At 33.6% G+C, this 23,209-nt stretch overlaps 4 protein-coding genes and 2 long non-coding RNA genes across 6 annotated transcripts; 3 read left to right on the top strand and 3 right to left on the bottom strand.

The window, feature by feature from the left end:
• The first annotated feature begins 218 nt into the window (after positions 1 to 218).
• On the top strand, positions 219 to 3,668 carry LOC131616570 (glyoxylate/succinic semialdehyde reductase 1-like). Its single transcript, XM_058887934.1, has 8 exons — positions 219 to 418; positions 511 to 621; positions 709 to 807; positions 1,278 to 1,379; positions 2,432 to 2,547; positions 2,997 to 3,075; positions 3,156 to 3,326; positions 3,465 to 3,668. Exons 1-8 carry the CDS (start codon positions 314 to 316, stop codon positions 3,534 to 3,536), a joined length of 855 nt encoding a protein of 284 aa, XP_058743917.1. The 5' UTR covers positions 219 to 313; the 3' UTR covers positions 3,537 to 3,668.
• A 1,398-nt stretch (positions 3,669 to 5,066) lies between these two features.
• LOC131616569 (large ribosomal subunit protein uL18-like) lies at positions 5,067 to 7,427 on the bottom strand. The gene is made up of 9 exons (XM_058887933.1): positions 7,342 to 7,427; positions 7,078 to 7,147; positions 6,879 to 6,970; positions 6,409 to 6,535; positions 6,225 to 6,304; positions 5,976 to 6,092; positions 5,751 to 5,885; positions 5,484 to 5,653; positions 5,067 to 5,392 (listed from the first exon to the last, which is right to left on the bottom strand). Exons 1-9 carry the CDS (start codon positions 7,342 to 7,344, stop codon positions 5,287 to 5,289), a joined length of 900 nt encoding a protein of 299 aa, XP_058743916.1. The 5' UTR covers positions 7,345 to 7,427; the 3' UTR covers positions 5,067 to 5,286.
• Positions 7,428 to 8,218: 791 nt separating this feature from the next.
• On the top strand, positions 8,219 to 10,771 carry LOC131620001 (uncharacterized). The gene is made up of 4 exons (XM_058891028.1): positions 8,219 to 9,532; positions 9,613 to 9,659; positions 9,751 to 10,636; positions 10,715 to 10,771. The coding sequence occupies exons 1-4, from the start codon at positions 8,219 to 8,221 to the stop codon at positions 10,769 to 10,771; spliced, it is 2,304 nt and encodes a 767-aa protein (XP_058747011.1).
• A 2,734-nt stretch (positions 10,772 to 13,505) lies between these two features.
• Positions 13,506 to 14,758, top strand: LOC131618311 (uncharacterized). Its single transcript, XR_009288796.1, has 3 exons — positions 13,506 to 13,683; positions 13,931 to 14,037; positions 14,417 to 14,758. It is a non-coding gene; the product is annotated as an uncharacterized LOC131618311 (long non-coding RNA).
• A 2,949-nt stretch (positions 14,759 to 17,707) lies between these two features.
• Positions 17,708 to 18,376, bottom strand: LOC131618541 (uncharacterized). The gene is made up of 3 exons (XR_009288880.1): positions 18,260 to 18,376; positions 18,079 to 18,124; positions 17,708 to 17,816 (listed from the first exon to the last, which is right to left on the bottom strand). It is a non-coding gene; the product is annotated as an uncharacterized LOC131618541 (long non-coding RNA).
• Positions 18,377 to 20,545: 2,169 nt separating this feature from the next.
• LOC131620002 (uncharacterized) lies at positions 20,546 to 22,962 on the bottom strand. Its single transcript, XM_058891030.1, has 2 exons — positions 21,779 to 22,962; positions 20,546 to 21,728 (listed from the first exon to the last, which is right to left on the bottom strand). The coding sequence occupies exons 1-2, from the start codon at positions 22,960 to 22,962 to the stop codon at positions 20,546 to 20,548; spliced, it is 2,367 nt and encodes a 788-aa protein (XP_058747013.1).
• Positions 22,963 to 23,209: the final 247 nt, after the last annotated feature.

The raw sequence follows: 23,209 nt of genomic DNA on the forward strand, positions 1-23,209 counted from the left end.
ATAATTGTTGAAAAATAAAATTAAAAGTTAAAAATAATTTAGAATTTAAAAAATAAAAAACAAATTCTGGATTTTTTTTTTAGACTAATTTAACTTATAATATTTGTGAGGGACAAAAAAAATAGTCTTTCCTCAAAAAAAAATATAAATAATCACATTTTGAGCAAGAAAAAAAAAATAAGAGAATGATAAGTATCCTATTAATAACCTTGATATATTGATGATATCAATCATTCATGCTACATAGAGACTCCCTTGAGAGCAACAAGAGAACAGTGAGACCGAAGAGAGTGATCCACGCTGAACTTCAGAAATGGAGATTGGGTTTCTGGGTTTGGGGATAATGGGCAAGGCCATGTCAATCAACCTTCTAAAACATGGCTTCAAAGTCACTGTCTGGAACAGAACCCTCTCCAAGGTACAAATCCTACCTACTATACTTTTTCTGCTTCTGCTATTCAACAATGATTCTTTGTTATTCTAACTCCATGTTTTTGGATCTAATTGCAGTGTGATGAACTTCTTGAGCATGGTGCTTCTGTTGGAGAAACACCTGCAGCTGTAGTCAAGAAATGCAAGTATACAATTGCAATGTTATCTGATCCTTCTGCGGCTTTGTCGGTCCGTTGCTGCGAATTTTGTCTTTCACATGAAACTTGTTTGTTTTTCTGATATTGAAAAAAATTCCTTTTGTGTTGGATTTTTTAGGTTGTGTTTGATAAGGATGGTGTTCTTGAGGAAATTAAGGGAAAGGGTTACATTGATATGTCGACCGTTGATGCCGAGACTTCCATCAAGATATCGGAGGTTGGTATAGTCTGCTGTTGCTGAGATTATTTATCTAGCTATAAACTATAAATATGTGATGCAGTTATTATTTTGTATTTGGCCGTTGAAAGTTTGTGTTTTTATGGAAATTTAGTTTGTTGGGAAGTGTATAGTACCGGAGATTTATGTTTGGATGAGGAATACTTAAGTATGAAATTAAGATTTTTTTAGTTTTGAAAGCGAGAATTAAAAGACTATGTGCTACATTATTGATTATTTGCAGATTCTTGTTGTAGAATGTTTGGATATATGTTATTTTGTTCAAAAAGAAAGAAAAACAATTGTGTTTATCTACTACTTTTCTTTGACTAAGTTCTGTATGTATGAATCAAAGGTTCTCGGTGATATTTTCTTAACAATGCTATGGACATGGTAATCGACTTTTCAAAAGGAAATGGAAATAAGACCTTAGGTATTATAATTGAGACTGGAAAAACTTCTTTCTACAGGCAATCAAAGCAAAAGGTGGAGATTTCCTTGAAGCTCCTGTTTCGGGTAGCAAGAAGCCTGCAGAAGATGGCCAACTAGTAATACTTGCTGCTGGCCACAAGGTATTTTTAAATGCTCAAGATGTGGATAAATGTTATGTCGTCTTGCTTGCGTCATGTTCGGTTGTGCTTTTAACTATTTGGAGAATAGATTTATTCAGAAGTGTTCCCTCTTATGTGATATGCTTGCTTGAATGGTTTGGAAAGTTTCAGAGTATAAGTATGCATAAGATACTTTAAGAAATAATCAACATCCTCAAGCCTTTTAAACATTGTGTGTTTTACTATCACCTTCTAGCAGTAACTATAATTGTGTCATTTATCATGAAATTCATTTTATATCTGTCATAAACATAAATATACCTGATGATTTGATACATTTGAATATGTATCTTTTTGGCTTCACATCAAAATTGGGTAAAACATCCTCTCTCTCTTTTTTTGTTAAGAATGGACTGGAGTATAAAGCTATTTTGAAAATGAACTTATTACTATTAGCAAAGAAAATTGAAGAAGAGTGGAAGTTAGGAATGTAGAAAGAATGTGTATGATGCACAAACTATACTAATTCTTTTTTTTTTTTCAATTCCAACTATTGGGTTACTTTTAACTCCATATCATTTATTAATGCATGATTGCATGTACAAGTATGCAGTTAAAATATCAACATTGTTTAAATTGGTTCAATTTTCTTGCAATTATGCAACAATTTAGTTTGCGGGAGAGAAATGAAAAAAATGATCTCACAATTCAAAATCAGTGAGACAATGTTTTTGTTGTTATTTTTTCTCACGTGCTGTATTTATGCGGTGATAGTAAGAGATGTTTCAAAGTTATCAGTTGTTCCCTTTTATATAATAGAGGTGTTGAAGTTTTTAGTTGTTTTCCTGGCATTTGAAGTGTTATAAGTACTTGGCATTACTGTTTTAAGCTGTTCGTTGAAATTGGTTGCATAGTTATGGCATTGTATTTTGTTAATACAGTTGCGTGAATAAGTACTCCATTCAGATTCCTTGTTTATTAACCGCCCTGTTTTAACGAAAAAGAAGAACTACAAGCATGCATTGTACCTTCCTACATATCAAATTTAAGTGATTGATTTATTTTATATATAGGCATTATATGAGGAAGCACTTCCAGCATTTGATGTACTCGGAAAGAAATCTTTCTTTCTCGGTGAGATTGGAGATGGTGCAAAAATGAAACTTGTTGTCAACATGGTAATGGGAAGGTACTTTTCAACCAGTTTTTTCTCCTCTATCCTTAATTTGAAAGTAGGAATGTGGATAAACAGCATACAAGAAAAGTTTGGAAAAGCATAATTAAGCACTTATAATATAATTGCTTGTATAAAGCTATTTCGAAGAAGAAGAAAAAGATAAAATCAAATTATATTGTGTTCATATATGCTATAAGTTGTTTTTATAAGTTATTATGAAGAGCTTATGGAAATAAGCTGAAAATAGCTTATAGATATGTCATAAGTTGTTTCTATTAACTCTTGCAAACAATCTCATAAGTGCTTAGCCTAGTAGATAAGTTCATATTAGTCAATCTAAACAGACCCTTTATTCATCCAGATTGCATATTATTATTCTTTATTTGTTTTCACTTCAGATTGCATGTAGTTATTTATGTCTTGTTTTGTTAATTAGCCATTCTCTTCTATCTCTGTTACAGTATGATGAATGCTTTCTCTGAGGGACTAACACTTGCTGAAAAAAGTGGCTTGAACCCTAGTACACTTCTTGATGTGCTGGTAAGTTATTGGGATGAGGATGGTTCTGGCCGATGCTTTTTATTGATATTCTGAGAATATCTGGTGTATTTTTTACGTAGGATCTTGGTGCTATAAGTAACGGCATGTTTAAACTGAAAGGACCTTCAATGCTCAAGAACAGTTACGCCCCGGCTTTTCCACTGAAACATCAGCAGAAGGACATGAGGTTGGCTCTTGCCCTTGGAGATGAAAATGTTGTACCAATGCCTGTCGCAGCGGCAGCAAATGAGGTAATTACATTTGTGTGTATCTATATATACTTGTGATGAAATGATTCAGGTTATCAAAATAAATCTGAAAAATAGTTTAACTTTTTTGGTTGGCATTATACGAATTTGACGAGGTAATAAAATTTGAACTGTCTGCAGGCATTCAAGAAAGCCAGAAGCATGGGATTAGGAGACCTTGATTTTTCAGCTGTCCACGAGACTTTGAAATGAAAGCTCTTGAACATTCATCGTCTACATGATTAATTTCTGAATTGATTGAACTACTGTTATGAGTAACAAACAACAGCATGATGTAAACCATATATATATATGAAATGGCTGTTTGAACCTAGTTCATTACTATATTCTCTTATTAGTGTATTTATGAACCTAGTAAATTTTTGCCTTCTTCACCACAACATGAAATTAAAATATGCTAGTGCATGGATTTAGTTCAGCCTGTTGAAATGGATTGTATTTGCCATTTCAACAGGTATAAATAGGTCCTGTGTATGTAAAAGTACCCAAATACTATTGCGCAGGCGTAACTTGATTCATATACGCACTACACATTATTGACTAACCCTCCAACTAAACATGTTTTAAAACTGACTTGTAAAATTTCGGCTATTATTGAAGTTTTTACTCAACAAAGTTACAATCATCCTGAATGAGTCCTTTCATTGAAAATAAGGTTACAGTCTCGAGCTAAACATACACCCATACACCACCGGGTTCAATGATGTTTTGGGTGGATTAAGAGTATTTTCCAATTAAAAATTGAAGAACTCTTGGGATACTTGCCTCTCCACTTTCCCGTGATTGCCATAAATTTGCTGAATTTGACGGAAGAAACATTACCACAAGTTAGTTTCAACCTCAAGTTTGCCCTTCAAAATTAAGGTAATGTATGGTCTTTCCAAATAGCTTTCGATGAAACAACAAAAAAAGGTAGGAAGGTGCAATTTGTTGCACTAACGTTATCAAAAGATAAGTTTCATTTAGTCTACTGATACAAGCTATGGTAAGTTTCATTCCAGTTAAAATGAAGAGCATGGAAGATTCCCCGGACTCACAGGAATAGATTGGAACAAGTAGAGGTATTTGCAACTACAGTGAAGATGACAGGAATAGATTGGAACAAGTAGAGGTATTTGCAACTACAACGAAGATGACGAGGAAGGAGCCATTATGTTCAATCATTGGAAAGAGTGTCACATGAAAATCATCTAGAACAGCAGCAAGAGGTTGGTTATTATTAGACATGATTCATAAATTAGCAACAAAATATGTTACAAGATTCTGGGGTTTGTTACTGTTTGTAAATAAAGGCACACGTTAAGAATACTATAATTAGTATTTAAAGTTTCGATACATAGAATGCACAAGTTCCAAGAAAAAAATTATATAAATATCTCATTAACTTGTGCCCTTGGGGGCACATGTTAGCTTTTCCCAAAAAGAAAAACTCTTTCAGAAAAATTAACTAAAATACCAGTTTTATTTTAAATATTCTCTTTCACAACACACTGAATAATTAACTTATTAAAAATGCCCTTGTAATTGTTCGTTTTTAAAAGAATTATTGATTTTATAGTTAATTATGAAAAAAGTTGTTTACTGTAGTCAGAATTTAACATGATGACTCCAGTGTTTCATACCCACATGGTAAACATATACGTCAAAATAGAAAAGATAAACATACAAAACATGTTCTAATCCATGTCAAAATAGAAAATGCATCATCAAACACAAAAGGAGTAATAAAAAGGAACTTGTACCCAATAGAAAATTAAGTTAAAACACATTAACCCAACTTAGTCAAAAGTTTAACCAGAAATAGGCCAACATAAAAGTATCCAAAATTTTAACCTGAAAAATAAGTAGTGCAGGCAACAAAAATTTTCAAGAAATTGTTGATCTAAGTGCAAACTCTTAAAAAGTTCTAGATATCTGTCTCTTGGTTGCATACAAACACCTTTCACTCATCATCCTCATCGTCTTCATCAACGGCAGAGTTAAGATTTTCCAAGCGGGTAATCAACTTGGCTCTCCTCTCCTCGTAGGTCAGCTTCTTCAAATTATATCTAAACAAAAGATAAACAATAGTTAAGGATTTCCTACCAGAGCATGTAAAAATAAGATGAATTACCAAATGAAAAGTAACAAACAACTTACCTCTTGTGCTGTGTTGGAGGCTTCTTCGCTGATTTCTTAATGGTTGGGTCTGCACGGATGGCAGCATGAACCTTCTTGTACAGCTCTTCAAGGCCATCAGCCTCAATTCCTTTCTTAATATACTCACTGAAGTGAGTCTGGTATTTCTCAGGTTCATCTTCAGTCAAAGTCTGAAGAAAATATTAAACGTTAAACAAAAATATTGAAAAACTGTGTACACTGCATACAAAAACAACACAAAGGTAGAAAACATATATTTGTACATGCCTTCATATAGGCAGCAACGTGTCCACCAAAGATATATTTGCGGTGAACCTCAGCATCAAGCTCCTTCTTTTCCTTATCAAAACCAGCAAATCTTTTGTCACTGTGAGGAATATCCAAACCCCCATCAAGTGCTCCCTGTAAATCATCATAATTGTTAAACTCAACCATCAACAAAAACAGCAATATCAATAACAGTAAGTACTGCAATATAATGTGTTTGTGTACCTTCAGGGCACCAAAGACACGGTTTCCAGTTGTGGTCTTTACAAGACCAACATCAAGGAGAGCACGGAATGGCCTCCTGGAATCAGCAGGCTCCACAGAATAATCTTCTCCGGTAGCCTGTTAAGTGATTAAACTAGTTAGATTAAAAATAACAATAAAGGATAAAAGAGTAAAAAATTCTCCCATCTCAACATTCCCCTCTAAATTTAAAACAACAATCTAAGATTAGAGAGTACATAGTTTACCCACCTCAACATTCCCCTCATACTCTTCATCCATCTCAAGTGTTTTTAGAACACGACGGGCCAGGAGGAGTCCAGTGCAATAAGCTGATCCCAAATTAACATATATTAAAATGAAATACAACATATTAAAAAAGATTTACAGAATTTCTTATGAAAAGGGCAGAACAAAATTCTCTTAAACAAAATACCTGCAGCATAGTTGGTAAGACCAACTTCAAGACCATAGTGTGGGAGCTCATGTGCATAAGCAGCAGCAAGAACAATATCACCAGCAATGCTAGCAGATACTATTTGAGCAACAATATCTTTGTTGCTCTAATTAGGAGGTTAAGGTTTACAATAAAGGAATAACCAGCAGCAAAACTAACTATCAACAAGACGCTATCTAGAAAAGAATCAATAACATGGCATCGGCATCGAGAGTGTGATTTAAGGTTTCAGAGGAAAAATATTATTTGGGTTGGAGATATCAGAGATACTAGATTCGAGTCACCAGCTATCACTTCTAACAATAAATTTCTAACATTTCTCAATTAATAAACTTAATAACTAATTTCGAATTTTAATCAACTAAAACTATAGCAGAAAAAAAACCATAGGGCAAATTGAATTTGAGTGCATCAACAAATTTCATGACTAGAAGATTTCAAAAGGATACAAAGCGAACAACAAAGCGATACTTCGGAGTATTATACTTATTCTTATCTTGATTGATAAGACGTATACGAGCGCGGTAATCGGTCTTTCCCTCTGCAAATTCATCATCCAAAAACCCATCAGCATATAAAAATTACAATTCATGAATCATTCAAAAAAAGACCTACAATGTAAAATCTTAAACAAATAACTAAACATACCTCTCCTTCTCTTAAATTTTACTTGAAAGCGCTTAAAGTACGCTTTCGACTTCTGAGACTTCACAAAAACCTAATTTTGCAGTAAACAGAAAACAAACACAAATACAGATTAAAAAAACGTTCCAATTTCAAATCAGAATGAATTATTAGCAAAATTTCGAAAATAAAAAAACGAGAAATAGATTCAACGGATCAATGGAATTAACACTGTGATAGAAACGAAATGAAGAACGAAAATGAGAAAATGAAGCGGCTAGGGTTTACCATTGTTGCAGAAAGTGTGAAGGTGGATCCACAAGAGTGGTACGAGAGTGAAAACCAGAGCTAGGGTTAGAGAGAAAGGGTTTTGTTTATAAAGCATAGATTTTAGTGGGTCGGGTCAAAAAGGATTGGGCTTCTGCTTGGGAAGACCGGGCTTATGTAACTTGGGCTTGTGATTTCCAATTAAAATTCTAGATAATTTCTTATTGCACTCTATATTTTTCCAATGCACCGTGCGAAATTCCATAATTGCCCTTAAAAATCGGAAACATATTTTCGTTGCGGACCTCCACACACTTTTTTTTTTTTTGAGATTCTCCTTTTTACGGTTAAATTTATTAATTACAGTATCGGTGTGGACATTTAATATTTGACTCAAATTACAATTATGAAAATATAATATCTGTGTTAAAAACAAATAATTTGAGGTTTAAGTAAATTTATTAATAGAGGAAATTATAGTAACCTCCCCCGAATTATATCAAAACATAAGTAACCTCCCCTCTATTTTTTCAAGCATCACGTACCTCCCCTCCGTTATAGTCTTGAACTTTCCGTTAGAATAGAAACGTTACAATATAAATTCTATTAATTAAAATCTTTTTATATTCCTTCTAAAAACAATATATAAAGAAACTTTTTATTCCTCAGCAGGCTATCTTCTATTCTCGCTATCACTATTCTCGTATTCTCGCCTGCGGCCGCAAGGACTAAAGCAGGCTATCTTCTATTTGTGTTGCCGTATAGTTGCTATCACTATTCTCGCTACAAGTGTCATAATCAGGTATGTATTCATATTAATTTTTTATTTAGAATGGCTATGAACATATATTTATACAATTTTAATGTGATTTGTGTTATTATACAAGATAGCTCACAAATGGAGAACAATGGCTATAATACACCTAACACAGAATGTGTGCATTTGTTGTTGCATTTTGGTGAAGAATCGAGTATTCCACTGTTGAACATTGATCCCGATCGTTACTCCTATTTTGATTTGGTTGATGACATTAGTGGATTGGCTATCAATGGTGGATTGAATAGTACAGGTTTATCCTTTTCCATTTCTTTTTGTCATCCCACTAGTAACTCAAAAATCCTCATTGAAAATGATTCGGATATTCTTGATATGTTTAAACTTTATAACACGTGTAGTTGTATTCATGTTTATGCAATATCATTAGTTAATAATGACCCCTTTAATATTATAATAAGTGAGTCCAATGAGGAATCTATAGTGAATGACGAGCTTAGTGATTATGAAGAAAAACATGATCTTATTGTTTTTGAAAATTCTGACGAAGATAAAGTGTCAATTTATTCTGATAGAGGTCTGAAAGGAAAAATATTTGCTCCCGAGTTTGATGGAAAAGTGAAACTAGAAGTTGGTTTATTATTTGGTGATGTGAATGAGTTTAGAGCTACTCTTAGAGATTTTGTTATACAAGAGGGGTTTGAGATTAAGAGGATAAAAAATGAAAAGGCAAGGGTAACAGCTAGATGTGTCGCGGATGGTTGTTGTTGGCGCATTCATGCATCTCCTGCACCAGATGGTTTAACATATAAGATTAAGTCATACAACCCAGACCATTCTTGCATACGAACAACAAAGAACTCAAATGCTACATCTACTTGGATTGCAGGGAAGTTAGAAAGCAAGTTAAAGGCTGACCCAAATATGAGTTATGCGGGTATGAAACAAGAACTATTGGATAATTATGGTATAGAACCAAGTAATGTTGGTCAACTTTATCGCGCAAAGAAAAAAGTGAGGCAGGACACTAAAGAGTTTCATGCACTTTCATATAATAACTTGCCATCTTGGGCCAACCTTGCTTTGGAGACAAATCCTGGATCTATTATAAAACTTGAGTTAGAACCAAGAATCAACCAAAACCCCATATTTAAAAGGTTTTTTGTTTGCTTAAATGCAATGAAAAATGGATTTGTGAAAGGTTGTAGACCTTGGTTTGGAATTGATGGATGTCATCTAAAAGGACCATATGGGGGAGTACTACTATCAGTTGTGGCAGTTGATGGAAACAAAGGCATGTTTCTGATTGCCTTTGTTGTTGTTGAAGTTGAATGTAAGGACTCATGGATGTTTTTTCTCACTTTGTTGGGTAATGCATTAAATTCTATTCCTGAATGGAAAGATAAGCAAGTGACAATTATGTCAGATATGCAAAAGGTTAGTGATTGTCTAATTTTATTTTAAATCATAAATGATTTTCTAATTTATTTATGTAACTCAAATTGTTTATTTAATAGGGGTTGCAAAATGCAGTCGTGGAAGCATTTCCTTATGCCAAACACCGGTAATATTTTCAAAATAATTACATGACAGTTACTTATATATTCTTTATATGCTTTTATATTTAGACTAAATATATTTTTTTACACTTATAGGTATTGTTGTAATCATTTGCTAAACAATTTCAAACTAAAGTTTAGAACATTGCTTCTTAGCACACAATTTTGGGCTGTTGCAATGGCATATAATGAATTCATGTTTGAGAAAGCTATGGAAAAACTCAAAAATATTAGTGTTGAGGCTGCAAATTGGATGTTAGATCGTGAAAGGCCTAAAAACATGTGCGCTAGACATACTATTGACTCTGAATGTAAATCTGATCATGTAACAAACAGTGTCACAGAGTCCTTTAATAGTTGGTTGGGAGACGATAAAAAGAAGACAATTTTGTCAATGATTGAGTCGATTACATGCAGGTTGATGGCTAGATTTCAAAAGAGATATGAAAAGGGACGTGAGTTTAATAACATTGTTACACCTAAGATTAGAAAGGTTCTGGACATAACAACGCAAGATGGAAGAGTGTGTAGAGTCACATATGCGGGTGACGATGAGTTTGGAGTGAAAGACGGATATACTACTTTTGTGGTAAACTTGAGGAGTCGAACATGCAGATGTGATTATTGGAGGATAACAGGTTTACCATGCAAGCATGCATGTGCATGCATTACACACAAAAGAGAAAATGTAGAGAAGTTTTGTGATACATCTTATACTACTAAAATATATTCCTTTTGTTACAATAACATTATACATCCTATGTCTGAGTTAGATGAAAAAAATAGAGGTTCTTATGAACAAATTGATCCTCCTGTGTTGAGGAGGTTGTCGGGCCGACCAAGAGTTAATAGGAAGAGGAGTGTAATCGAAGGTCCGAGTGGTTCACAGGATGCGAGAAGATCAAACACAGTTAGGTGCGGGAATTGCAAAGAGTTTGGACATAACATACTAGGATGTCAGAGAGATAAAACTAAAAAATTGGTAAGACTATATTCAATTATTTAGAACACGTATTGATGACATGCATGGATTATTATAATATGTTTGATTTATTTGCAGAAAAAACTACAGGTGCGGCGTAAAGAACAAAGCTCTAATGGAAATGCAACTTGTTGAAATCAAGTCACTCATAATGTTTAATTGTTGCACTTATGGAAATATTTATTGGTTTGTTTTGGAGGATTTTAGAGATATTTAGTGATTCTTCTTGATTTATTTTATCTACATACTAGTATTTTGAAGAAAAAAAATTGGTTATACACTTAAGACTTATTAATTGGTTTATGTAGTTGAATTATTATGATTGTTGTTTGAATGGTTTTGTTTAGATGAATTATTAATTTTTACTGATATTTGGAGAGGAACTGATATGTGAAGATGAACACAATATGTGTAATGACTTGTAATTTTTACTGATATTTGGAGATGAACTGACATGCTTACACAGTTAGCTATATACACAAGATACTGATTGTGAAATTAAATTAAAGTTATTGTTATATGACAGGAAATATTTTTCAATGTGTATAATTTTCAATGTTAATAGGACAATGATAAATTTAGATTCAATGTCAATGTGTAACTATTGTTCAATGTATGAGCTCCAATTTAACATGAATGCATATAGACAGTCATGTATTTTTCAAAATATAGCTATCAGTCAAAATAAGCAGAGCTGTTATTTTTTAAAAAGATACATTGATTAAAAAAACACAATCATGTTTTTTATTTAAATGTTGACAGAAAACTAACGGTGTTAGTTGGGAGAGAGGGTATTTGCCTATTTAATAAAAGTTTAGGGGAGGTTAGTATCTAGTTTAAAATTAGAGGGGGTGTTAGTTTCATTTTAATAAATTTTAAGGGAGGGGGTGTTATGTAACTTGGGCTTGTGATTTCCAATTAAAATTCTAGATAATTTCTTATTGCACTCTATATTTTTCCAATGCACCGTGCGAAATTCTATAATTGCCCTTAAAAATCGGAAACATATTTTCGTCGCGGACCTCCACACACTTTTTTTTTTTTGAGATTCTCCTTTTTACGGTTAAATTTATTAATTACGGTATCGGTGTGGACATTTAATATTTGACTCAAATTACAATTATGAAAATACAATATCTGTGTTAAAAACAAATAATTTGAGGTTTAAGTAAATTTATTAATATACTATTTCTATTTAATATGAAAATAATTTTCATTATATATATATATATATATATATATATATATATATATATATATATATATATATATATATATGCCCAGTTAATGAAATATGAGCATATATATGCTTTTAAGAACCGAAAATACATTTTTGATTTTATACCGGAAGTGTATTTCTAAATTTACATAAATATAATTTAAAGAAGATGTGCATCAGGGCCGGCCCAAAGAATTTAGAGGCCCTGTTCTAAATTTGAAAATAAGCCTTTAATAAATTATTATTTTAAAAAGTATCATATACTTAAATTATAAATAACATTAAAATTAGATTAAAAAATTTATGTAAAGATATTTTTGTAGTAATTTGTTTCATGTAAATATGATTTTCTTTGTCCGTATAACTTCTTTTTTTTTTTAAAGATCTCATACACATTAAATGATTATAATTATGTTTCAATCCATATTTGTAAAAAATTTAAACATTTGCAAATTTTAATTTTTTTTTATATTTATGACATCAGAATTAGATACATGGTACTCAGAACCTATTGCACTTACATTAACCAACTTGAACAAACTCGAGAATGATATGTACAACTTACAAATATAATTTTTTTTATATAAAACAAATATTAGTATTTTTTTAAGATAACACATAAATATTTTATTAGGAGTTAGGCATAAAGAAAATTGAATCAATAAAAAAATTATAAAATATTATAAATATTTATATCAAACTAGACTAAAACAAGTTGTTAATAATTTAATTTTTTAATTTATTATCAATATAATCACAATTATTTAATTAAAAATAAACTAATTTACTATTTAACTTGTTATTTTATAATAAAATTCAACAATACATTAAAAGATAATATTTTTATATTTGTGGATATTTCACTTAAAAAAATTGAAATTATTAATGTAATATTGTTTTTGACAATTGATTAAAATAGTTATCTTTAATGAATAGGATATCTCAAAATAAAATTAAAAACAATTAAGAGCAACTAAGTGGTGGTGTGGTGGGGTCCAATCTATAAATACAATTTTTTCGGTAAACAAAAACCAGCAGCCACCGGATAATGTCAAGCAATATTTACATTATGCTTAAACAATATATAAATCATATAAAGGATGTTATTTAAATTATGAGGCCCAAAAAATGTGAGGCGCCTGATGTGCATCAAAAATATATTTCAGATTTTCAAGGTGTATTTTAGAAAATGCAGAGTTTTTCTTCATATGGTAGAATAAGAAAATCTCAAATTCTAAATTACACTCTTATTTTTCTTTTTTAACACAAAATTCTTGTTGTTACTTGTTTTATTCGTTTTTTTTAAGAAGTAAGCCAATTGTTGTTTTTGAAAACTTTAATGTAAAATAAGCTAAATTAAATTAAATAAACAAATTTTGGTAAATTTGAATTTCATGACTTGCAACCGGATTCAACATTTTTTTCCAAGGTAATTTCATATAACAAAATATATTGCGTTTATGGTTTGTACGAATTTTGGACCAACAACTCCCTTAATTCAATTAGTAAGTGTCAGCTGAGCTACCTCATTCATCCTTTTAGAATTAAATTTTAATTTAATTACATTCGAGAAATACTGAATTTAATTTCTGGTAAAAAACAATATTTATTTAATGTTCATACTTTAGTTCACAAACTCTAGATTCAGTGGCGGAGCCAGCGTCCGGCCAGCTCGGGCAGCTGCCCAGGCTCCTCTACCACCGCCAAGTAGAATATTTAGGCCAAATACTTAGATCTTTCTCTTTTCCGCTCAAAATTTTCAGTCTCATCTTCTTCAATATCCTACGACAACGATCTCGACGTCATTCACATCATTCTCAGATCCATGGTATGTGGTAACCCCTCCCTTTTTGTTCTCTACTGTTTTCAATTTCTGTTAGTTAGGGTTTCTAGTTAGTAGTTACAATAAATTCGAGTTCTTTGTAGTTTTCTTGTTATTAGGTTAACTTCAATTTGAAGTTGATTTTAGTTTCATTGTTGGTAGGTTAGTGAGAATTTGAACTTCATTTTAGTTTTATTGTTATTAGGTTTGTGAGAATTTGAAATTGATTTTAGTTTCATTGTTATTATGTTAGTGAGAATTTCAAGTTCCTCGTCGATTCGCCGAAGATTGCAAGCTCTTGTTGAAGCTGATCCAGATTTGCTTGCTTTTGAGACCACTCAAAACAAAATTGAAGCTTAGGTATAATCTTTTAAGCCATTAAAACTTGTTTTGTAGATAAATAAGCATACCTTGCTATGATTCCTTAAACTAAAATTACTGCAAACATAAGTGTATATCTTAGCAGGGTATTGTATTGTTATAAATCTTGTGTTTGAAATATTAACCAAGTAGGATTCTTCTATTTTGTTCCACTTGACACTTTTCTGGTAGTACTGCAAACAATAAGTTTACATTTGTAGATGTTGAAAATGCTCCCTTAGGAGAGAGTTTCTAAGATTGTCTTGAAGTAGTATATAATAGTAGAAAAGTATAGGTTGTTGGTATAAATAAACTATGCACCTCCCCATTTTATAAAAAGTCTTATCTCCAAATTTAACAATTATTTGATTAAATTCAGAAGCAGAGCTTACCTCCATGGGCATATAGTTCACCTTACTTGGACTTCCTACTTAAAGGCAAGATAAATGAGGATATTTGAAAATAATCAACTACTGATTTCATGTTCATTTGCTCATCAAGGGGAAAACAGATCATGGAGGGAAGAAACAGTCATTTCTTAAGAGCTGAATCCTAAAAATAAGACACAAGTTCAATTTACTTGATGTTAAGAAGTCATACATAAGCTCCCTTGTTGGTTGTGATGTCAATCCTGATATTTTATACTTCCTTCTAAAATTTTCTCTATGTGTGATGTGTACTTTTACTCCTCTTAAGGCCTTTTTAATCTGCTTGCAAGTGATACCACAGAGATTTCATGGTTAGATATTACTTAAATGTTTCTCTAAATTTGAGAACTGAAATATTGCTCCTTTAGTTTGAAAAATGTATGATCTCTTGTCAATATAAAAACTTTTATTTTAATTTTTACTTATTTTCTGCATATATTACTATAACAGAAAGAACATATTTGAGATTACAATGAGTATGTTGAAATTATAATAAGACATGATTTTGTTAAAATTCAAAAGTGTAGTTTGCCCAGGCTTCATGATTTTTCTGGCTCCGCCACTGTCTAGATTAATAGTGTATTATGCTCCCATGAACGAGAGTGCGAAAAAAACAAAAAATAAAATCAATTTAGTTCTCAATAAAAGCATTGTTCTTACTGTGTAGTATTTCTACTAAGTTGGAGAGGACCTTGTGGGGGAAATTTTGGTAAAACGATAGGATTCTTTGGAATCTTTGTCTTGTAACATATACAAACACATTCGTTTTTATATATGAGTCATAGTATTTGATGACAATCTGTCATCATAGAATTTCATTGGAAGTTTTTAGTAGTATTTAGTAAAGCAAAATTGTGGTTTAAAGATAAAATTTGGTAATAATTAAGAGAAACAATAAAGTTTACAAAAGAAGAGAAAAAGAATAATTTTGGAAGGCAGAAAGTGGCAAGGCTAGGGTCGCAAAACAGGACGTGGCCCGTCAAGCCGGTCCGTATACCCGCCAAAAAATGGAGGGTTGGGTTGGGAGTTTGGATTCGTCATCCGCCATAGTCCGCCCCGTCAAAGCCCGCCACTCCACCAAAATCCGTTCTTTTTAAGTTAATTTTAGTAATTTCCAATTCTTATTAATTTTATTTTATATATTTATTTGTGAATATATGTAATATTTTTTAAGTAAAATTTGTTATAAAGATGCTTTATAAAAATTATTCTAAAAACTATGTGAAAAATCAAATGAAATGTAAAATAAAAAAACTATTAATATATTAAAAAAATGAAAAAATACATAAATAAAAAAATAGGCGGGCTAGGTTTTTAGGTCCCTTTTAAGTGGGCGGGCTTGCCCGCCACGCTCTTTCTTTGGCGAACATATGGCAGGGCAGGCAGCCCGCTTTGCCACCCCTAGGCGAGGCTATTAGATAAATCGCACAGCGACTTGTTCTATGACGAACACCTCGACCCCGACTGACCACTTTGAGGGAACTGTAATCCTTCTAGAAAATTCTTAGCACTCGAGGACTTTTCTCTTGATGATCGCAAAGAATCTCAACTACAAGTGCATCCAACGGCTCCCTATAGTTTACTCTTGGTAAATAGAGAGTTTGTTATTCCCTCTCTAATGTATATTGGAAAGGCGTCAATTTCAAGTAACAAGTTTCAAATTCAATTTCATTTCACCATTATCCCTCACATATTGACTTGAGCATTGAAGTGTTAACCTTACAAATCATCTCCCTCTCGTCGCTTCTAAAGCTTTGATTTGACATTACCACTGCTTCTTATTTCATTTTTGGTTTCTGGAACATAATTGTGGTGTCATTCATGGAAATCAACTTCTGATTAATTAGTTCGTAACCGTCCTATGTAACCCCAAATCAAGAACATTCTGAATCAAACATGAAGAGCTGTCGTGTTTGATCCAATCAAGTATCATTTAGACTATGTTTCCTAGAACTTCCAGATCTCTAATTAATATGATTTCAAGTGATGATTGGATCGAAAGCTACTCAATCTGCTGTTATGCGTGAAGCTGGCGCTGTTGCTTTAGCAACAATCAATTAATTACGCCCACCTCCTCCTCAAATAGTCGAAATTGTCCAAATGCCTTTGATTGGACCTCTGGTTCCTCCTCCAGTCTTGCAAACGGAAGCCTTACTTGGTCTCTAATTGTTATAAGCAACCCTTAGAGTGCAATGTAATAACGAGCTATTGAGTAGTATGTACAACATCGCTCGCTAGCAAGATTTACATGCACACAAAATAAGGTTACGACGCATCGAATAGAGCCCCCACAATTCCCCCCTCACGGAAACACAATTCACTACAATAAATAGATGCCTAGTGATTAAAGCTACTTTGAGATGAATTACCCAGGGATAGAAGGAAATCTTACGGTCTTACATCGACCAATTTATGCAAGATGTTGTCAAAGTTGAATAAGCTGGATAAGGTGTTACATGTTGGATATTTGAAATTCACTACAAGAAAATTGGCAAATTGCGACGGTTGATTCTTGCAAGTTACGACGGTTCCAACCGCCACAATTAGCAAGGCGCGACAGTTATTTAAGTGTCGTGGAAATGTGTGTCGGCAGAGGGTATTACGACGGTTGTTAAAACTGTCGTGCAAACTATCGTTACTTTAATTGTGGCGTTTCAACCGTCGTTATTTTATGTCTGGCTGTTTTAACCATCATTTTTTTATTTGCGGTGGTTTTAACCGTCGTTACATGTGATTTTCATTTTTAAAAACCAGTTACGGAGGTTTTTAACCCCCGCCCGCTAAATAATATAATTTTGAAAGAATACTATAACCAATTTAACAATGAAATGCTAAATTAAATTCAAAATATATTCTAACTATTTTATATATATAAGAATACATACTGATATGCTAATTAATGATTTACCTTCTTGTGAATGACATTTGATATTTCATCAAATAAATAGAAAGTTAAATCTAATATTAGAACTTATACATGAAAAATTAGAATTTTCTTTTAACTTCAAAATATTAACAATTCATTCATTCATTTAATCATTCATACAAGGTCTATACATCATAGGCCAGAGTAATTTTATACTGTAAATTTATATATAAAGCTTCATAATCTTCAGGTCCTTAGCACCATTATTAATAGGATTAATCAAAAAAAAGTTTTATAATCTTTAGAACTAATAACTCTCTCAAATGTACCTCTCAATACAACTATGTACCACACATGGAAACACTAATTCAGCTCCGTACCATACATGCAAACAACAGGACAACTCTGTGCTTTTAAATTTTCCTTTGCATCATTCAGTTGTTGTTGTAAAATATCTCTTTGTTTCCTTGTAAAGAACATACCTCCTACAAGTAAATTCATAAATTTAATCCCTTACAAAACCATTTACTAATCATAATAATAGCTTTAAAAATATTACAAAACTCTTAATTAGATCAGAAAATTTCTAAACATGAACGCAACACACATTTGCTACCATTATCTTCATTAAATCCCTACAATAAAAGAAAACATGACCAAACAAATCCAAAACATAAACAAAAGTTAAATCCCCCAAAAACAAAATTTGCATACATGTAGAATAAAATATATTTTAACGAAGTTTACCTTGGAACCACGGATTCGAAGAGAGTGAGACGGTGATCCGCATAACCTAGAACAGGAGATAGTTTATCCAAAAATAAAATCTTTATTTCCTCGTCAATTCATACAACTAAAGGAACAATATCAAAGTAATCGAAATTAATGGAAAAAGACATAAATGTTAGTATAAAGATTAAGGAGCTACCTTAGAACAACGGATTTTGCGAGAGCGATGCGTAGGTAGCGTGAGATTCCTCCTTTAATCTTCCTCTGTGGTCTATACTATTTCGCCATACGCCTAGACCAATCCATGAGATACAGAGGGGAAATTAGAAAACAAAAAATAACCTTAGTTGCGTATTTACAAGGATGTTTTCACATTCTATTGATAGTGAATTCCTATAAGGAGTTAGGAGGCAATAATTCATCGTGAAAACATTATTTTCTAATTTCCTAATGCTAAAAAAAGTTGCCAAAACTAATAACTAACTGTAAGTTTATAATTTCAAAATTATACTAAGGTACTATCATATACACACCCATTGAAAAGCATTATTCCAATATTGAGTGTAAAAACAGATCAATAAAACATGCTTGTTGTCTTCTAACAAACTAAATTTCATATATGAACAAAAACCACAATTTATACCTATGATGATTGTTGACTATTGTAATACGGTGAACTGACTTTATCGAAATGTTGCGGTAAGCAAGAGTCGCCACCGACTTTTATTTTATCCAATTGGAAAGGCAAAAAGAACAGGAAAGACCTTTGAAAAGACTTTGAGTTCGGGGGGTAGGTTATACAAAGGGAAGGTGTAAGGCACCCTTTGATGGAATAAGGTGTGACACAACAAGGGGGGTTGGATTGTGTCCCTTTTAAAATTTATCTTAGTATTTAAAAAGGTTGCCTTTAATAAGAAGAAAGTGATTAGTAATGTCTTTAGAGGTTTAAATAATTAGTGTTAATGTGTGTGATAAAATATAGTGTATGAATAATATAAGAACAAGACAATAAATAAAGAACACAAGAAAACTTATCCTGGTTCACCAACTTGGCTAGTCCAGTCCCCACACCCTGTGAGATTATCCTTTATCAAATACTTCTTACAATGGCTTTTTCTTCTATGTATTCTTAGCCTCACCAGGCTTACACTTCTGAATGATATAGCTTACAGATAGCTTACAAAATGATTGGTTTGTATATCTATGATATACTTTGTGATCTTAGTAGGTTTACAATAAGTTCCTAAATACTCTCCATATGGCAGTGAGTATTTAAATATAGAATGTGTATGATAACTCTTAATATATTTTGATCACTATATGGTAGTGAGAGCTAAAGATAATATATAGAGAGTATGATTGCTTTGTGAATAAAGACTTTGGTTTTCTTTGTATGCTTGTGGATATTTTCGGTGCATGAGAATGAAGCATAAGTCTTGTATTTATAGAGCAAAGCAAAGGAGAAGGAAGTGCCGAGAGTTTCTCATGAGAAGTGCTGGCAGCTTTGGACTTGGTCTTGGCTTGACTTGGTACTGCTGACAATCTGCAAGTTCTGACATTTGACCATTTCAACAAAGACTTATTCTTGGCAAAGTAAATCTGGAGGAGTAACTCTGGGACGAGTAACTCTGGGACAAGTAACCCTGGGACGAGTAACTCTGGGACGAGTAACTCTGGAACACGTAACTCTGGGACTAGTAACTCTGGGACGAGTAACTCTGGAACACGTAACTCTGGGACTAGTAACTCTGGGACCATGATTCTGGAGAGTAACTCTGGGACTGTCATTCTGAAGAGTAACTCTGGGACCATAATTCTGGAGAGTAACTCTGGGACTGTCATTCTGAAGAGTAACTCTGGGACCATAATTCTGAAGAGTAACTTGTTTAACTTCTGAGAATCCATATGTTCTTAAAGCTTTGTTCTTTGTCAGCTCAATCTTGAATCATCATTTTAACTCTTTGTTTGATAGAGACCATAAATTATTTAGATGATTAATTGATGAAATCACTTTGGAGTTTCTTTAGATAAAATAGTTTGTAATATTCAAAACATTAACAGAATATGTTTCAACATTCTCCCCCTTTTTGAATGGTGACAAACTTTTTATTTTAATTTCTTTGAGTAAGGACTTTGAAACTCCCCCTGAAAAGATGCATACTTTGAAAGGGCAAATGCTCCCCCTCAATGTTAGTTCATATATAGTAAATAAATTTATCAGCATTTGAAACACATGTTGATTAGATAGCAGTTTTTGATTAATGTTTGAGGAACAATATATTAATTTTACATTAATATTTTGATACACAAACACAAAAAAAATCCTAGAGGATTACTGCTAAATATAATGCAAAGTCCTAGTGAACTAAAGATAAATAAAGTACAAAGAACTTAAACAAGACAAAGCTTTGGTCAAAGCTTGTTCTCCCCCTTTTGTCATACATACAAAAAGAAAGGGGGCACCAAAAGATAGATGACGAGAAGATTAAGAACCAGATTGTTCATCATCAGATGTTGCCTCAGAAGATAATGGCAGAAATGGAAACTGAATCTGAGAGGGATCCGGAGGAGACATTCCTGGAAACCTCGGGCATACTTGTTCAGTGACATAATCAATCCAAAATTTTTGGTAAGCCATTAACTGCTTTTGGAGAGCTGTGTAGGATCGAAGGTTGACGCCCTGATGGGGGTTAACCGTTTCAGATGAGGTTGCAGATCGAGGATAAACGGGAGGACGATTACCAATGCTGGGGAAGTTGTTAAAAAATGAGGATGTGATGGAAGTGATGGGAATCTGAGGAAGGGTATTGGAATTATCGGTGGTGTTTCTAGGAGGTGATGAGTCATACCTCGGAGCAAGCAGTGTTTGAACATTGAAGGAGTTATCATCTTCTTCCTTTGGAGAAGAAAATATTGGAGAGTTTGTTTGGAAGACATACAGATCAGGTTGTGGAACAGAAGGCATGGCATGTGATTCTATAGGATCATCTTGTTCAGATAGCTGAACGGAGTTATTAAAAAAAGCTTCAATCTGAGCAGTGAGATCATTGGAGTCTGTATGATTGATGGAGGAGAGTTGAATTCTTCTAGGAGAAGGTTCTTTGTAAGAATTTGGAGAGTTCAGAGGTGAGGTCGTGGAGAGAGGATTTGTTGTCATAGTAGGGGAAGTGTATGTGGCAACATGGGGAATAATTGAAGTTTGTTGATTTGAAGTGGGTGGAGTTAATAATTCAGCCTCAAGCATGGATATGAGTGAGGACAGCTGAGCTGAAGCAGGAGTGTGAGGAGATATTGGTGAGGGTGGTTGATGAGCTGAAGCACTAGGAGGACTTGAGAGAAGGTTTTCAAGAGCGAAAATGTTGATCATGTCAGTGTTAGAAGTCTCTAGGGTTGGAGGACTTGAAATATTTGAGAGAGTTTCAGCTTGGAGAGAAACTGGAGCTTGAGTGATGACAACTGTTTGTGGTGAGGATTCTACTGGGATTGGTGATGTAGATGTGAGGTCAATGCATTGTGTGGTTTCAGGAGATTGTTTATCTGTTTCCTTTTGGTTTGGAGATACGGATTTAGAGGCATCAAGAGAGATTGGTGAATATTTTTGTGGAGATTCTAGGTCAGCAGTGTTTGGAAGAGCTACAGATAGTGGAATGGGGGAATTTGTGGTCAGGCTGTTTGGAGAGTTAGGAGAGTCAGTACCTGTTGTTAAAGGACAAGACGCCTGCGCTTGGATTTGGCCTCAGGTTTAGGTGATGGTGCACGCTTGAGGGAAGGAATTTTCATGCGCTTCAACTTGGAGGCATCCAGGATTTTGTTGATCTCGAAGGAGTCCTCATCATCCAGAGGAACATTGAAGTGCTTGAATATTTTGGTAAGAAGCATACCATAGGGGGCGCTTCTTGCTCTCAGACCAGTGTGTTTGAGATAGTTGAGCACCAAATATCCTATATTGAGAGGGGTTTTCTTTGAGAAATGGTAGATGACAAGTAGGTCTTTATCAGTGACTCGTTCCATACTTCCTTTTCTTGGAAGGATAGTGTGAATGCAGAAGTTATGAATGATATGGCTGAGGGGTTCAAGGTTGGCAGACACAAAACGGTGAGTTTGATGTTTGGTGATGGAGAGTCTGTAGGATTCAATGTCTAGGTCATAAGATGAGGGCCAGTCATCATTAAAGAGATGAAGTCCATTGTTTGGGACATGCAAAATATCACAAAGGAGCTCTGGGGTTAGGGTTATTTGACGACCCTTTACAGATGCGATGAGCTGTGTATCACTTTCAGAGGGTTTAATAGCAGCAAAAAAATTTCTAACTAGTCTAGGGTAGAAGACATCAGAGAGTTGGAGAAAGTTGGTCCAACCTGTGGCTATTGCAAGCTCGTTTATGTCGTATCCCCAGATAGAGTAACTATCCAAGTTGACGGTTTTGCCGGCCACGATAGGAAGGGAGCGCCATTTTTCATTATAGAGAGCACGAACATCATCATCAGATATGAATTCGTTGGTTGAGATTTCAGATGGATGGTCATAGGCTTGGAAAGACGATGAGACGAGAGAGGTTCCTTCGCTCGATTGAGTGGAAACGTGTGAGGAGGATGGTTTGGTGGGTTGAGGAGCAGAGACGATCTGGGTTGAGGGAAGAAGATTAGGGTTTTGAGATTCTTCTGTAGTTTGCTCAGAGGGAGTTGGATCGTGAGAGATGTTTGCATGTCGAGCTGAGCGACGGGTGGGAGTGGTGGGTGTTGGTCGAGAGTCAGTGGTTTTCATGGTGGTTTTTTGTCGAGTGGTGGTGGTGCGACGCTTGGTGGGTGGTTTTTCCATGGAAAGGGTTTTCTGTGTTTTGGACGGAAGAGAGAATGTGGTATCAGCAAATGGAACAATGATAGTTATAAGTTTGAATACCATTTGAAAGGTTTAAGAGAAATTAAGTTGAATCATTAGAGATTATTGGGAAGAGCAAGGATTTGATGGGAAGTTGGTAGAGGGTGTACTGATTTGATTGGTATGGGAAGAGGCAGCTTTTTTGTAATGATGAAGAGATATAGAGAAACGAGAAAGACAAGGAGAAACACACGTGAATTTCTGAAAGCTCTAATATAGGCCTTATTTTGATTAAAAAAAAGAACTAATATATATATTACTAAGAGCAAAA

The sequence above is a fragment of the Vicia villosa genome, linkage group LG7 (genome assembly GCF_029867415.1).
Source record: "Vicia villosa cultivar HV-30 ecotype Madison, WI linkage group LG7, Vvil1.0, whole genome shotgun sequence".
Classification (NCBI taxonomy): Eukaryota; Viridiplantae; Streptophyta; class Magnoliopsida; order Fabales; family Fabaceae; genus Vicia; species Vicia villosa.